General features: G+C 46.8%; 1 protein-coding gene across 2 annotated transcripts in view; it reads right to left on the bottom strand.

Moving 5' to 3' along the window:
* Window positions 1–14,216, bottom strand: part of LOC147108726 (peroxidasin homolog) — a 287,308-nt gene that overhangs the window by 32,546 nt on the left and 240,546 nt on the right. For both annotated transcript variants that reach the window (XM_086005483.1, XM_086005485.1), the window contains exons 16-17: window positions 11,268–11,425; window positions 5,885–7,388 (exon numbers count right to left, since the gene is read on the bottom strand). In XM_086005483.1, the coding sequence (XP_085861609.1) occupies window positions 5,885–7,388; window positions 11,268–11,425 (1,662 nt within the window). The remainder of the gene's footprint in view (window positions 1–5,884; window positions 7,389–11,267; window positions 11,426–14,216) is intronic.

Genomic DNA, 14,216 nt, shown 5'->3' on the forward strand with positions numbered 1-14,216 from the left:
GCTCTCCAAGCTCCCCCACCATCAGCCTGGACCTCCCAGGGGTCGGGGTTCGGACCCCACCCCTCTGGCCTGGAAAACTCCCTTCCCTCCCCAGGATTGCGACTCGGCCCCGGGGATCGCACGCCCCTCCCCCAGGATCGAGCTCTACTACCCACCCCCACAACGCTTGGACCCCCTTCCAGGGGATTGGAACCTCCCCCCGGGCTTGGACCCCCTGGGGATCGGACCCCCGCCCCCTCCCCCACCAACCTCACCCATAGAAACATAGAAGATAGGAGCAGGAGTAGGCCATTCGGCCCTTCGAGCCTGCTCCGCCATTCAATGAGATCATGGCTGATCATCCAAATTCAGTACCCTGTCTCTGCCTTCTCCCCATATCCCTTGATCCCTTTAGCCTTAAGAAATATATCCAACTCCTTCTTGAATATATTTAATGAACTGGCCTCCACCGCACTCTGTGGCAGAGAATTCCACAGGTTCACCACTCTCTGGGTGAAGAAATTCCTCTTCATTTCAGTCCTAAATGGCTTACCCCTTATCCTTAGACTATGACCCCTGGTTCTGGACTCCCCGGCCATCGGAAACATCCTTCCTGCATCTAGTCTGTCCAGGCCTGACAGAATTTTATAGGTTTCGATGAGATCCCCTCTCAATCTTCTAAACTCCAGTGAGTATAAGCCTAATCGACACAATCTCTCCTCATACGTCATTCCTGTCATCCCAGGTATCAGCCTGGTGAATCTTCGCTGAACTCCTGCCATAGCAAGAATGTCCTTCCTCAGATAAGGTGACCAAAACTGCACACAATACTCAAGGTGCGGTCTCACCAAGGCCCTGTACAACTGCAGCAAGACATCCTTGTTCCTGTACTCGAACCCTCTTGCTACGAAGACCAACATACCATTTGCCTTCTCAACCGTCTGCTGCACCTGCATGCTTACCTTCGGCGACTGGTGCACAAGAACACCCAGGTCTCTTTGCACTTCCCTTTCTCCCAATCTATTGCCATTCAAATAATAATCTGCCTTCCTGTTTTTGCCACCAAAGTGGATAACCTCACATTTATCCACATTATAGTGCATTTGCCATGTTTCTGCCCAAGCACCCAACCTGTCCAAATCGTACTGGAGTTTCATGACATCCTCCTCACAGCATTCCCTCCCACCCAGCTTTGTGTCGTCTGCAAATTTGGAGATATTACATCCAATTCCCTCGTCCAGATCATTAGCACTTACCTGGTCCTGTGGCCTCCTTCTCAGAGTTCCCTGCTCAACTAGAACCCACCCCTGACGTCGCACGCACGCTGTGGAGTTATGTGCCGGGAAACCTGACCTTCCAAGTTTCCCATTGTCTCCTGGGTCGCCCCCACACCGTGCGGGGGGGACCCGGGAAAATCTAGCCCAATGTTTATCAAGCAACAATGCTTTATTTTGTTATTATTGGAAGAAGGAGTCCCATAGTCTATCTCGCCCTTTTCCTGTTTCACCTCGAATTGATTTTCAAGCCCCATATTTTTTCTAGCCACAGACTGCCTAATTTCACTGTTACAAAATTACTCAAATCTGACCTTATCTCATGCCACCACTCCTGAAACTGTCATCCATACTTTCGTCACTTCCCGGATCAAATTCTCCAATGCTCTTTGTGCCAGCCATCCCAATGTTCTACCCTACATAATCTCCCACCACCTCTACATTCCTGTCCCACTCGAAGGTGCTCCTTGTCACCCTTCTCTTCTCCAACCCCAAGTAATTAAATCAAAATCCTTGTCCTCATTTACAAATTCCACCATGACCTCACCCGTCCCAACCTCTGCAACCTCCTCTACACCAAAGTGCCAGCCCATATCTTCCATTCTTTCAACCCTGCCCACCTTTGCATCTCCTGTTCTCTCCATTCCACCTATGGTGGCAGTCTTCAGCTATTTTGGCCCCCACACGCTGGAAATCTCTCCATAACCCGCGTGATGTTACCGCTCTCCCCATTTCAAACTACTCCCCAAACCACCTGTTCGGTAATGCCTAAATTTTCTGCTACTGGGTGGTATCTGTCCTCACTCTAAAGTGCCTTGAAACGTTTTATTACGTTGTTATAGGCACTTTATAAATGCAGGCTGTGTGGCTGTTTATCCCACACACCACATTCCATTCTATATTTTTTCTGTTATATAAATCCAAAGTTGACATAGTTTAATGGAAAATTGTGTTTTCGCAACAAAATGTAATTATGTGATCTTGTGAAACTATCACTAATATAGTATACATTCTACAGCATTTTGGGAACAAGGGTTGAGTCACTTCTATGATACCTAGATACTGTAGCATCATATCTGAGAAGTGACAAAACATCACACAAGATTAATGATCAGCATCTATGGTTTGAAGGTGGGCCTCTGAACTTCCAACACTAGTTTATATTAAGAGAGCCCAGAAACCTTAACCCAACATCTGCAATGTTAGACCACAGGATTTTACCAAACTAGAAGAACAACATTTAAAGATGCATTTACACTATGGCTGTAGTGTTAGAATGAAGCAGTTTCTGTTCACACTAATGCTACAGTTATAGTGTAAATGCAGCCTCAATTCAGAGACGGGGGCTAACCTGACACTGAAACAAAGTGGACTGAGACTCTCTTGTGGTGGTAGTCTGAATCTGCTTCACTTCAGAGGTATTTCTGGCACAGACACCCGATTCACTCTCCACGGGGCTGATTTTGACTTTTGAGTGAGCGACCAGTGGGGTGCGCTGGTTAGTCGCCCACACTCGGAGTGTCCCACTTTACATTGTGCCAGCGAACCGTAGGCGTTAAATGGGAGTCCCGATGCAGCTTGCCAGATTGAGGCCAACCAATATCAGGCTGCCCTGGCTGCCAGCAAGTTAAGTGTGGAACAGGGGTCGCAATCGCGGGGTGGTGGAGGGGGGAGTGTCCCGCGGCGGCAATGAGCCAGATTGTTCCAAACTTGCCTTTTCTGGGCCTCTTCAGCTCCATCACCCATGGAACTGATTGGAGCCTGCATGGAAACAGCTCCAACCAGTTCCAATCTAAAATAGCAATCGGTCCTATTTATGACTTAAGACCCCAATTTGCATATTAAAAAGGCCACATCAATATGAATACAACAGCAAAATAACATTAATATGGATCTAGCCACATCATTAGGATTAATGGGGCCCATTTTGAGGCTTTAACCGCTCTATTAACACCACGCAAATCAAATGCAAATCAGCCCCATAGTGTGAATGCACAGTCTGAAGAAGAATCTACACCCACACGTTAATAACAACATAAGAACATAAGAAATAGGAGAAGGACTAGGCCCTTCGAGCCTGCTCCGCCATTCAATAGGATCATGGCTACTCTTCTACCTCAACTCCACCTTCCCGCCCTATCTCCATATCCCTTGATACCCTTAATATTCAAAAATCTATCGCTCTCAGCCTTGAATATACTCAACAACTGAGCAACCACAGTCCTCTGGGGTAGAGAATTACAAAGATACACCACCCTCTGAGTGAAGAAACTTTTCCTCGCCTCAGTCCTAAATGGCTGGCCCCTTATTCTGAGACTGTGACCCCTGGTTCTGGACTCCCCAGCCAGGGGAAACATCCTCCCTGCATCTACCCAGTCAAACCCCTTAAGAATTTTATATGTTTCAATGAGATCACCTCTTATTCTTCTAAATTATAGGGAATATAGGCCTAGTCTCCTCAATCTCTCCTCTTTGGACAATTCCCCCATCCAAGGAATCAGTCTGCCTCACAGCGCCAGAGACCCGGGTTCGAATCCGGCCTCGGGCGACTGTCTGTGTGGAGTTTGCACATTCTCCCCGTGTTTGCGTGGGTTTTCTCCGGGTGCTCCGGTTTCCTCCCACAGTCCAAAGATGTGCGGGTTAGGTTGATTGGCTATGATAAACTGACCCTTAGTGTTAGGGGGATTAAATACGTGGGGTTACAGGGATAGGGTGGGATATGTGTTGGTGTAGGGGTTACGGGGATCGGGTGGGATATGTGTCGGTGCAGGCGCGATGGGCCGAATTGGCCTCTATCTGCACTGTGGGGTTTCTGTGATTCTGTGAACCTTCGTTGCACTCCCTCTAAGGTAAGTAGACCAAAACTGCACAAATTACGTCAGGTGTGGTCTTACCAAGGCCCTATATAATTGCAGTAAGACTTCTTTACTAATACTCCAATCCTTTTGTAATAAAGGCTAACATACCATTTGCTTTCCTAATTGCTTGCTGTACCTGCATGTTAACTTTCTGTGATTTGTGTACAAGGACACCCAGGTCCCTCTGAACAACATTTCCCAGTCTCTCACCATTTAAAAAAAATATTCTGTTAACCTGTCTGCACAGATATCTGGTTAAGGAGAAAATGGGACTTTGTCTTTAGAGAGGCAGGGTGACCATCAGATAAAAAATTATTTCTGTTTCTCAACAATCACTATACCTGTCAACACCCTAAAAACCATTGGGGTAAAAATTGGGTAGCGCCCCCTTTACCTTTGCCGGGGGCGCTAATTTTAGCGGCCCGAAAAAGTTAGCGCCCCCATGGCCACTTTTCCCAAGTAGCACCCCGAGAGGGAGGAGGGGTGCTACTGGAAGCACCCCGCGTCCCTCTTGGGGTGCTGCGGCTCATCATGCCGCGGTACTGCAGGCCTTCCTCACCTTATTAAAGGGGAGGGGCCTGGCGCAGCTTGTCCCGGCGCCCAGCTGGGCCACCAGAGATCGGGAGTGCCGGCAAATTCAAGAGGAGTGCTGGGCTCACGGAGAGCAGCCGGCACCCCGCGGTGGGGGCCTTCACGGGGACCGGGGACAGCAATGGGGGCAGGTGCTGGCAGGCGGCCAGCAACAAAAATGGCCGCCCGCCACATCCCCTTTAACTAGCGCCGCCACAGCCGCAGTTAGGCCCCCTGACCCCGGCAGACATAGCGTCGGTGGTAAGTCGGGGGGGGGGGGTGGCGCCACCCAATATTACAGCTGGGGCACAAGCGGGGTGTTGTGCACGGCGATGACGTCATCGGCAGTGGCGCAGCGCCGCGCTAACGGTTAGTGCCGCCGCTAACCTCCCGCTGAGTTAGCGGTGCCACGCCCGGGCACTAGTTGATTTGCACCCCATTAGGGCGCTAACAGGAGGCGCAAATTAACCGAATTTCGCCCCCATTAAGTCTCTATCAACAGTTTCCTGCTTACTCTGGTCATAAATCTATCCTTAGTTACAATTTTAACATGATTAAAACGTGGCTCACAACTTTTGCCACTCCCAGGAATATTACGAGGCTGGTGGGTGCGGGAGGGATGGCAGGATGGGACTAAGTTACACTATGATGGTATGGGACAGGCTCAGTGGACCAGCTGGTCTTTTCCTATCCATCGTTTTCATATGTTTGCTACTTTTGAATTTGGGTAGCCTGGAACTACCATGAATTTTGACTGAAAGGACCAGATGAACGCAGCACTATTTGGCAAATGCTCTTTCACTGTCGGATTTGGTTTTGAACTCAAAGAGATGGCAGACTCCTCTGTCCAAAGTGAAACGAGTTTGGGCAGTCAAGCTCCAATTCACGGACAACACAAATCAGTGGCAAAAAACTGTCAATAATTTTCTCCAGTTGAGTAATTTCACCCAGAAGTACAATAAAAATAACAGGATGGGAAATGGAAGGATACTCATGTGAGGTAATTTGTTTGGGTAGCAATACAGCAATGGGAAACTCTAATGTATATCTGACCCATATACAGTAATGCTATATCTGACCTTGGTACTGTTGAAAGCACCAAAAGGAAAAGCCAAATTAACCATTTTTTTTTATAGTTTAGTAGAATTAGGGTAACAGGACCACAAATTACAGTAGAATTCGTAAATGTTCTCGTCTGCTTACCTCTCTAGCTTCTTTCGAATCTCTGGGTTCTTGATCTCATTTTTCAAATCTTCAAAATCATGAGCAGATGTGAGGTTACAGAAAACCCTGTAGTCATTGTATGGAGGTATTCCATGATCACGTCCCCGTTGGATATTCATTGCTGCTAAATCCAGGGAAACAGCATGCACCATGGAAAACAACTTCTCTGTGAGCTCCAAGTTCAAAAGTTCAGTTGGAATCCTCATTTTTCCCGGGACAGCAAAAAGGCCACGAAGAAGTGGATCGATGCTGCCCTCCTGGATAAGTCTAAATGGCGAGAAGAAAGCTTTATGCAATGGAAGATGGCCTTCAGGAATTGGCTGGAAGGATTCATTCAGTCGATAGAGAATTGGATTGATGAGCGTGTGGCCAAAGCGAAAAGCTGCTGTGGCAAAAGCATTGACAATCCCTGCATTGATATTTGGATTATAGCCCTTGTAGCCACCTAGTATTTTCATACCAACATCGCCTAGGATTTTGGATAACCAATGCGTGTATGTGATATGCTGCATTTGTGCGCCAACTATTTTGCGCGTTTCGTGATAGATGGTATCACCATCCCAATGTGGATTGAGTTTCAGTAGCTCTGTTGCAATACGGTTGTGTTCGCGGAACCACAGTGTGTGTATCGCTGTCAATGCAATATGCTCATTGGATCTGTGATCGCCCGCAAGGAAGCATGGAATAGGGCTCTCATTTGTATCCCTCATACATTCTGTTGGTGGGCCTGTGGCAAAAGGCAACAAATGTTTGCCAGATTTAGGTACAACCTGACCTGCCTTTAATAGACCACGTTGATTTGTTAGATCCCTCAGCTCCTGTGACTCGTGCTCTGTGCTTCCATAAACATTGGAAGCATCGATATAGGATGTCAAGTGATTGATCTGTTCTCTTGGGTACACAGAATTCATCAACAGGGAAGTCATTCCACTGCCACATACGGGACTAGAGCGCACAAAAAACATACATCGGCCGTTCCTCACACGAGGATCATCATCTGGGATCAAAATTGGAAAACATGGAGGATCGTTAGTGCAGAATCTGTTGCATGGCTCTCCGTCAGAAAACCGAGACATACTTAGTGCAGCCACTGTTAAGTCCAAGTCATGATCTAGAAATTGGCCCCACTGCATTACTAGGTGTGTATACTGGTCATCGGGAGTGATTGTTTCGGTACCAATCATTGTTGTGGAAACAATACGAGGCAATGGAAGAGGGTGCCGGCTGTCCTCTGGGTTCAGACTGGAGCCCCTGGGAAGGTTAAATCCATTTTCATACACGGGTTTCAGAAGTCTTTCAAAAGCGGTAAGCGATGCTCCCCACATCGGATGCTGCAGGTTATTGCAAGTACCATCATGTGTCCTGTACTTTTGGTGAAAACAAATGTCTATGCAGTCAGGGGAACGTCTGTGAGTAGTACAGCCCGAAATATTAGCAATCATGTTAAGGTATCGTGGAGAGACTAGATCATTGTAGCGATAACCTAAAAATGAAATGTCAAACAAAGCAAAATCAAACAAATGCCAGAAATTAGCACAGGCAGTTATAAAATGATTTTGGGTACATGGAATTCTCTCAATATAGTAGTAGGTATTATAGCACTTCCACAATTCTATAGCTTCTTTATTTTTAATAGGAGTTCGATGGATTGTATTTTGTAAGTTGGTATTTCTTTTGTTAATGAGTTCACTTAGTTTTGAGGTACATTTTCTGGAGCACAAATATGTACACAGGTGCTGAATGATGTAGTGTCAGTTTTAGTGTGCTGGAGTGGTGATGTCACCAGCATACCAAAGTCAGAAGAAATGGCTTTCTTGCTTGGACCCAATATATCAAATAGATAAAACACCATAATTGTTGCTGTAGGCAATTGTAAAAAATCCTAAGAGGATAGTTGTAGAAGGGCATTGCATTATCCATTTATGTGGCTAATCATGATTTGCCTTAACCAATATCGAGGGCCAATATCTGATTTGAGGTTGCCCTGGGCAAACACAATGATGGAAAGAAAAAAAGGTAATTCAGCAGATAAAGCAAACAGCCCCTGTACAATGTGCTCTTATTAATTATTCTGAACATGTTTTAATTGCTAGCGGTAGATAGATAAGTACTAGTAAATTGCCAGGGATATAAATTTCCTGATCCCTAGAGATAATTGAGTAAAACACGTTTATTCATTAGAGTTCTGGAAGGCGGGGCGGGGCTGAAAGAGTACTGAATGGGGCTGCCCTAGGAATTGGTTTTGGGACCAGTATTCTTTCTAATGTACATAATCTGAGTTGATCCGTGCATCGGGGGATTGAGATACGCAGAAAAAATGGCCGAAACTGGGGCTCTGAGGGATAGGGCAGGATTTTCATTGGGCCGTGGAGGCAGGATTGGAGGCATGTGGGAGGTTAAAATCCCGAAATCGGGGGGCACGAACCCATCCCGCCCCCAACCCGCCTCCATGCCAGTTTCAAAGGAGGCGGGTACCCGACCCGCACTGGGACCCGCCTCCCCGAGGCGGGAAGGGGATTAGTGCCAATTAATTGCCTGTTAACAGGCAGTTTTTAGCCTAATCCCTATTTTCATTGGTGAACTGTGGGATTCCCGACGGCTCCAAACCATGCCAAGTTAGCGAGGCGGGCCGTCGGGATGAAGGGCTTGGAGGGGTCGAGATGTCCGGTGTTCAGGTGAGTGATGGGTGCATGAGTGCAAAGGTAAATGTGTTTGGTGTGTGTAAAATGTTTAAAGAAGTTTTACTTACCTTTACAGCCTTCCTTCCTTCAGGTCTCGGGAGTCCCTCATCTCACCGGCACAGAAAGCAGAATGGCCGAGAGCTGTCAAAAGTTCCAGCATTCAGCTTTCTGTTCCGGGGAGATCTCTAAATCACCGAGAGGAAGGAATTAACCAATCCCGCCTCCACAGCCCAATGAAAATCCTGCCCCATAGAGTTATACAGCACAGAAAGAGGCCCTTCAGCCCATCGTGTCCACGCCGGCCATCAAGCATTGTCTATTCTAATCCCATTTTCCAGCACTTGGTCCGTAGCCTTGTTTCAAGTGCTCATCTAAAGGCTTTTTGAATGTTGAGGGTTCCTGCCTCTACCACCCTTTCAGGCAGTGAGTTCCAGATTCCAACCACCCTCTGGGTGAAAAAGTTTTTCCTCAAATCCCCTCTAAACCTCCTGCCCCTTACCTTGAAACTATGCCCCCTGGTTACTGACCCCTCTACTAAGGGGAAAAGTTCCTTTCTATCTACCCTATCTATGCCCCTCATAATTTTGTACACCTCAATCAGGTCCCCCCTCCGGCTTCTCTGCTCTAAGGAAAACAACCCCAGCCTGTCCAGTCTCTCTTCATAGCTGAAGCGCTCCAGCCCAGGTAACATCCTGGTGAATCTCCTCTGCACCCTCTCCAATGTAATCACATCCTTCCTATAGTGTGGCGACCAGAACTGCACACAGTATTCCAGCTGTGGCCTAACTAGCATTTTGTACAGCTCCATCATAACCTCCCTGCTCTTATATTCTATGCCTCGGCTAATGAAGGCAAGTATCCCATATGCCTTTTTAACCATCTTATCTACCTGTCCTGCTGCCTTCAGGGATCTATGTACATGCACACCAAGGTCCCTCTGATCCTCTGTCCTTCCTAGCAACGACTTGAAAGGAGGCAGCTGAAAGATGACCTTATGGAGGTACACAAGACAATAATTAGTGTGGATGAGTTCACTACTTCAAGGTAATCTAAGACAGAACACAAAAGCATATGCTAAAACTGTACGAGATCAATTTAGGACAAAAGCCAGGAAGAGCTTAATGTTTAGAACAGTCTTCTAGATAGGGGAGTGGAGCTAAAATCCTTGGCTCCATTCAAGATGCTCTGAATGGGACAAGTTTTTCTAGATGAATGAGTTAAGTTCGGTCAAATTGTCTTCTTCATCTCCATTTATCTTGTGAAGTAATGTTAGTACCACTTAACAAGGACCTGGGAGCCAACAGCTGCCAAAGACAGTTCAATTGGTATAAATGTGAAATAATTAATCTGGAAGCAAGAAACCAAAGGAGGAGGTTGTGTGCGAAACAGAAGAGTGGTAGAATGAACAGATCAGGAAAGAGATCCAGGAATAACAGTGGCTAAATCTATGAAACTGTCAATGCAGAGCTTAGCTGCACTGAAAGTAAAACACAGGCAGGCAAGGTACTGGGTGCATAAACAGACAAGTTTGCTGTCTAAGAGCATTGGTTATATGGTGTAATGAGTGCCGTTCTGGTCACCGAATCATAGGACGGCTATTGCTGCCTTTGGGAAGGTACAGAGGTGAGCAACAAAATGATTCTAACAGTTAACAACTTAAGTGAACAGCAAAAGTTAAGGAGGTTGGGCTTATTTTATTTGAAAAGAATCAAACACTAAAGTAACCTAGAGTTTTCATAATTATAAACGGTGATTTGGTAAAGCGGGTCCAGACAAATTGCTCACTGTTGCAATAGGTACAAATAACAAGGGACACAAATTTTAAAATTAAGAAGAGTAACAAGGCAGACTTTCATCCAAAGGGCAACAAAGTTATAGAATAAATAGCTTGGGAAGGCTCTTGAAATGGACAGTATAAATGAGCATAAAAGATAATTAAATAGGATTATAGGTGAGAAGGGACCAAAGGATATGGTGAAAAGGCGGGAAGTGAAATGATCTATCAAAGAGGAATGGGCTCGTTGGGCCTACTGGCTTTTCCCTTTTCCTAAAATCTTTTTTGCTCTGTTGTGTTCAATATCAGACATGTTGAACATTAGCTTTCTTCATCTTCATCTTTTCACTGCCTTACTTAACTAACTTCATGCCCTTTTCATTGCCTTATTGAGATGATCTTTGTAATATCAACCACCATTTTTTTTAACCTCTTTCAGGCTTTCCAAAAACCTTTTTACAGCCATTCGACCCATTAACTCTGCTCTCTGACAAGTTGTCAGCATTTCTGGCTCTTGACTTCTACCCTCCCCTCTTTATTTTGTTCAGTCCTATTAAAGGATATCAGTTACAACTGATGGTCTATAAATGAAACATTCTCTCTTCTCTTTACCGATAGTGGCAAACCTCCTGTGTATTTCCAGCACTTTAAATTTTTATTTAAAATTTTTGTTTCTGCTATGTGCAGCAACAGTTGTAAGCTACTTGGAAAATGAAAGTGCAATAAAAACAGTTTTCATACTATTGTTATTGTAACTCAGTTTTGGTAAAATTCCAAAAACATTTTTGCATATTGAACATGATGCATCATGTAATTATATTCAAGTTATGGTGCAGATAAATGAATGAGTGCACAAACGTTGCCACCATCACACAATTTGTTTTATAAGAATGCTATTGCCACGTACTTGTATTATTAAGGTTCACAGTTAGGCCTTGCTGAACGTGCTCCTGAATCAACTGTAGCGTTCTCTCAAAGATTTCACCTGCTCTAGCTGCTTCCACAGTATAGGGGTCACGTGGGTAACGGAATAGGGCCAGCAGGTCATTTGGGGTACGTGGGCGCCTGTCGAATACAAGTGAGAAATCAAATTCTGAAATAATAGGCTACTGGCAAGCTAGAAAGATATTTGTAACAAAGCTTTTGATGCAGTTCTTAAATACCTGTTCATGCAGTATGCAGACAAATCTTCAGCACTACCACCTCCAGCAAATAGGCCAGCTCTAGGACATATATAAACACCTCTCACCTGAGTACCTCTCTCAGGCTCCACAAATTCCACCCCTCCGTACCTGACTGCTGGAGGAGCAGTGGCCATAAGGACACTCTGCTGCACACTCTGGTCATGGCTGTGAATCCAGCCATTCTGGCTAGCAGTCTAGAGTACCACTGGGACCTTGAGTGGTCTTGCAATCCCAGAGGATGACACCTCAGCACTTATGGCGTCTACCCACCAGAGAGTGAGCCCACCACCCCCCCAGATGTGCGTAACTCTTGACACTAGCTGTAAGAAGGTGCCCACGTGATGAAGGGGACCCTTCCCACAACAAACGTGACTGAAGCACATGTGGAGCAGAGCATATCCCAATTTAAATGAGTGGCGTTTGGTCTCTACCTGGAATTGGACTAATACCAAGCAGTTTTGGGGCCCATTCTTGGATGCTCACTCAGCACAACTCGCACCTAGCCACTAACCCTGAAGCACAACAACCCAAAACAAGGTGACCATTATTATACAAGGCCATCTCTCTGTTCCCAGGCCTAACTAACTGCAGAAACCAAGGCCAAACAAGCTGCCTCAATGCTGGAAGTTCATGCTAAAAAACCTGGATATAACAATGTACTCCTCCTGCATGCAGTGTGCAATCAAAACATATAATGGCTTCATAAAATGCATGTGTGAATGCACTTTAAGAAATTCAATTAAAAAGACCTACAACATACCAGAAAACACGAAGCTAAGAACATTCATAGCTTTACATTGCATCATTAAAGTCCCTGGATAGAAAAGCTAGAGATAGTGGGCTAAAAATTGAGTAGCACCCCATTTAGGGGGTCCAACGTGCCCCGGAAAAATTAGCATTCCTGCGCCAGAACTTGAGTGGTTGCGCCCCAAGAGGGAAGCGGGGCGCTACTGGAAGCACCCCGCATCCCTCTTGGGGCGCTGAGTCAATATCGCGGCATTATGTAATGCAGCGCCATGTGCTGCAGCACGTCGCGGTATTGCAGGCCTTCCACCCCTTCTTAAAGGGGAGGAGCCTTGCGCAACGCGACCCGAGGAACAGCTGGGCCCCCGGGGATCAGTAGCGCCCCGCTTCCCTCTTGGGGCGTTCAGGAGGCCGGGGATGGGAGCACAGGCAGGTGCTGGCAGGCAGCTAGCAACAAAAATGGCCGCCCCGCAACTCGCGCCTCCCCGGCCGCAGGTAGGCCCCCCCTGACCCCGTCAGACATAGCGTCCAGCGGTAATTCGGGGGCACTCCCAAAGATTGCGGCCGGGGCGCTGCACACGGTGATGACGTCATCGCCGCCGCTAACCTCCCGCTGAATTTCGTGGGAGGTGTGGGCAGCACCGCGTCCAGGCGCTAGTTGCTTTGCACTCCGTTAGCGCCATCTTAGGGCACTAACCGGAGGCACAAAGCAACTCAATTTTTCCCCCAAAGAATCATAGGAGTTTACAGCACAGAAGGAGGATAGAGAGGAAAAAATGAAAGTAAGACTGGGGTTGGGAAAGTTAGATTCTGAGGAGCGACACCAGCGGGGATAAAAGGAGCTGCGCCTGAGGCCCGAGACCAGCAGCGAGAGCGGGTTCTGAGGAGCGACACCAGCGGGGATAAAAGGAGCTAGCCGGGAGCTGCGCGTACCGACCTCAGGAGGGGGGCGGTGGAGGAAGAAATCAAAGTGTGACGTCACAGGAAAGCAGGTGATTGGTTGGTGAGTATTTCTCTTTTTTCTAAACTTGTTCATTGGTTTAAATTAAGAGCCGGGATTAAAAACTAAACATAGATAATTCATGTTTCAAAACTTGAAAACCTAATTAATTAAATGAAATATAATAGAGATGGCAGGGCAGGCGATGTGTTGCAGCTGTTGCACGTGGGAGCTGGTGGACACCAGTGTGATCCACAGCGATCACATCTGCACTAAGTGTTGGCGGCTCGAGGAACTTCGGCTCACAGTTGATGAGCTGGAGTCTGAGCTTCAGACACTGTGATACATCAGGGAGGGAGAGAGTTACCTGGACACTGTGTTGCAGGAGGCAGTCACACCCCTTAGGTTTAATAATTCAAATTTGGTCCATTGTCAGGGACAGGAGGGTGTGACTACGAGTGAGGCAGATATGGGGATCCAGAAGGTAGCATTGGAGGAACCTCAGCCCTTGCACTTGTCCAACAGGTACGAGGTTCTTACTCCCTGTGTGGATGAGAGCAGGGACTGCAGGGAGGGTGAGCAAACTGACCACAGCATCGTGGTACAGGGGGCCATTCAAGTTGGGGGAGTAAAAAGTATAGTAGTGGTAGGGGACAGTATAGTTAGGGGGATAGATACTGTTCTCTGCAGCCGAGAGCGTGAGTCCCGAAGGCGGTGTTGCCAAGGTTAAGAACATCTCCTCTGGGCTGGAGAGGAACTTGGAGTGGGAGGGGGAAGATCCAGTTGTCGTGGTCCACGTAGGTGCCAACGACATAGGTAGGACAAAGAAAGAGGTTCTGCTGAGAGAGTTTGAGCAGCTAGGGACTAAATTAAAAAGCAGAACCACAAAGGCAATAATCTCTGGATTACTACCTGAGCCACGAGCAAATTAGCCTAGGGTAAATAAGATCAGAGAGATGAACGTGTGGCTCAAAGACTGGTGTGGGAG

The sequence above is a fragment of the Somniosus microcephalus genome, chromosome 13, assembly GCF_052327205.1.
Source record: "Somniosus microcephalus isolate GS21.2 chromosome 13, FLI_Smic_1.0, whole genome shotgun sequence".
NCBI lineage: Eukaryota > Metazoa > Chordata > Chondrichthyes > Squaliformes > Somniosidae > Somniosus > Somniosus microcephalus.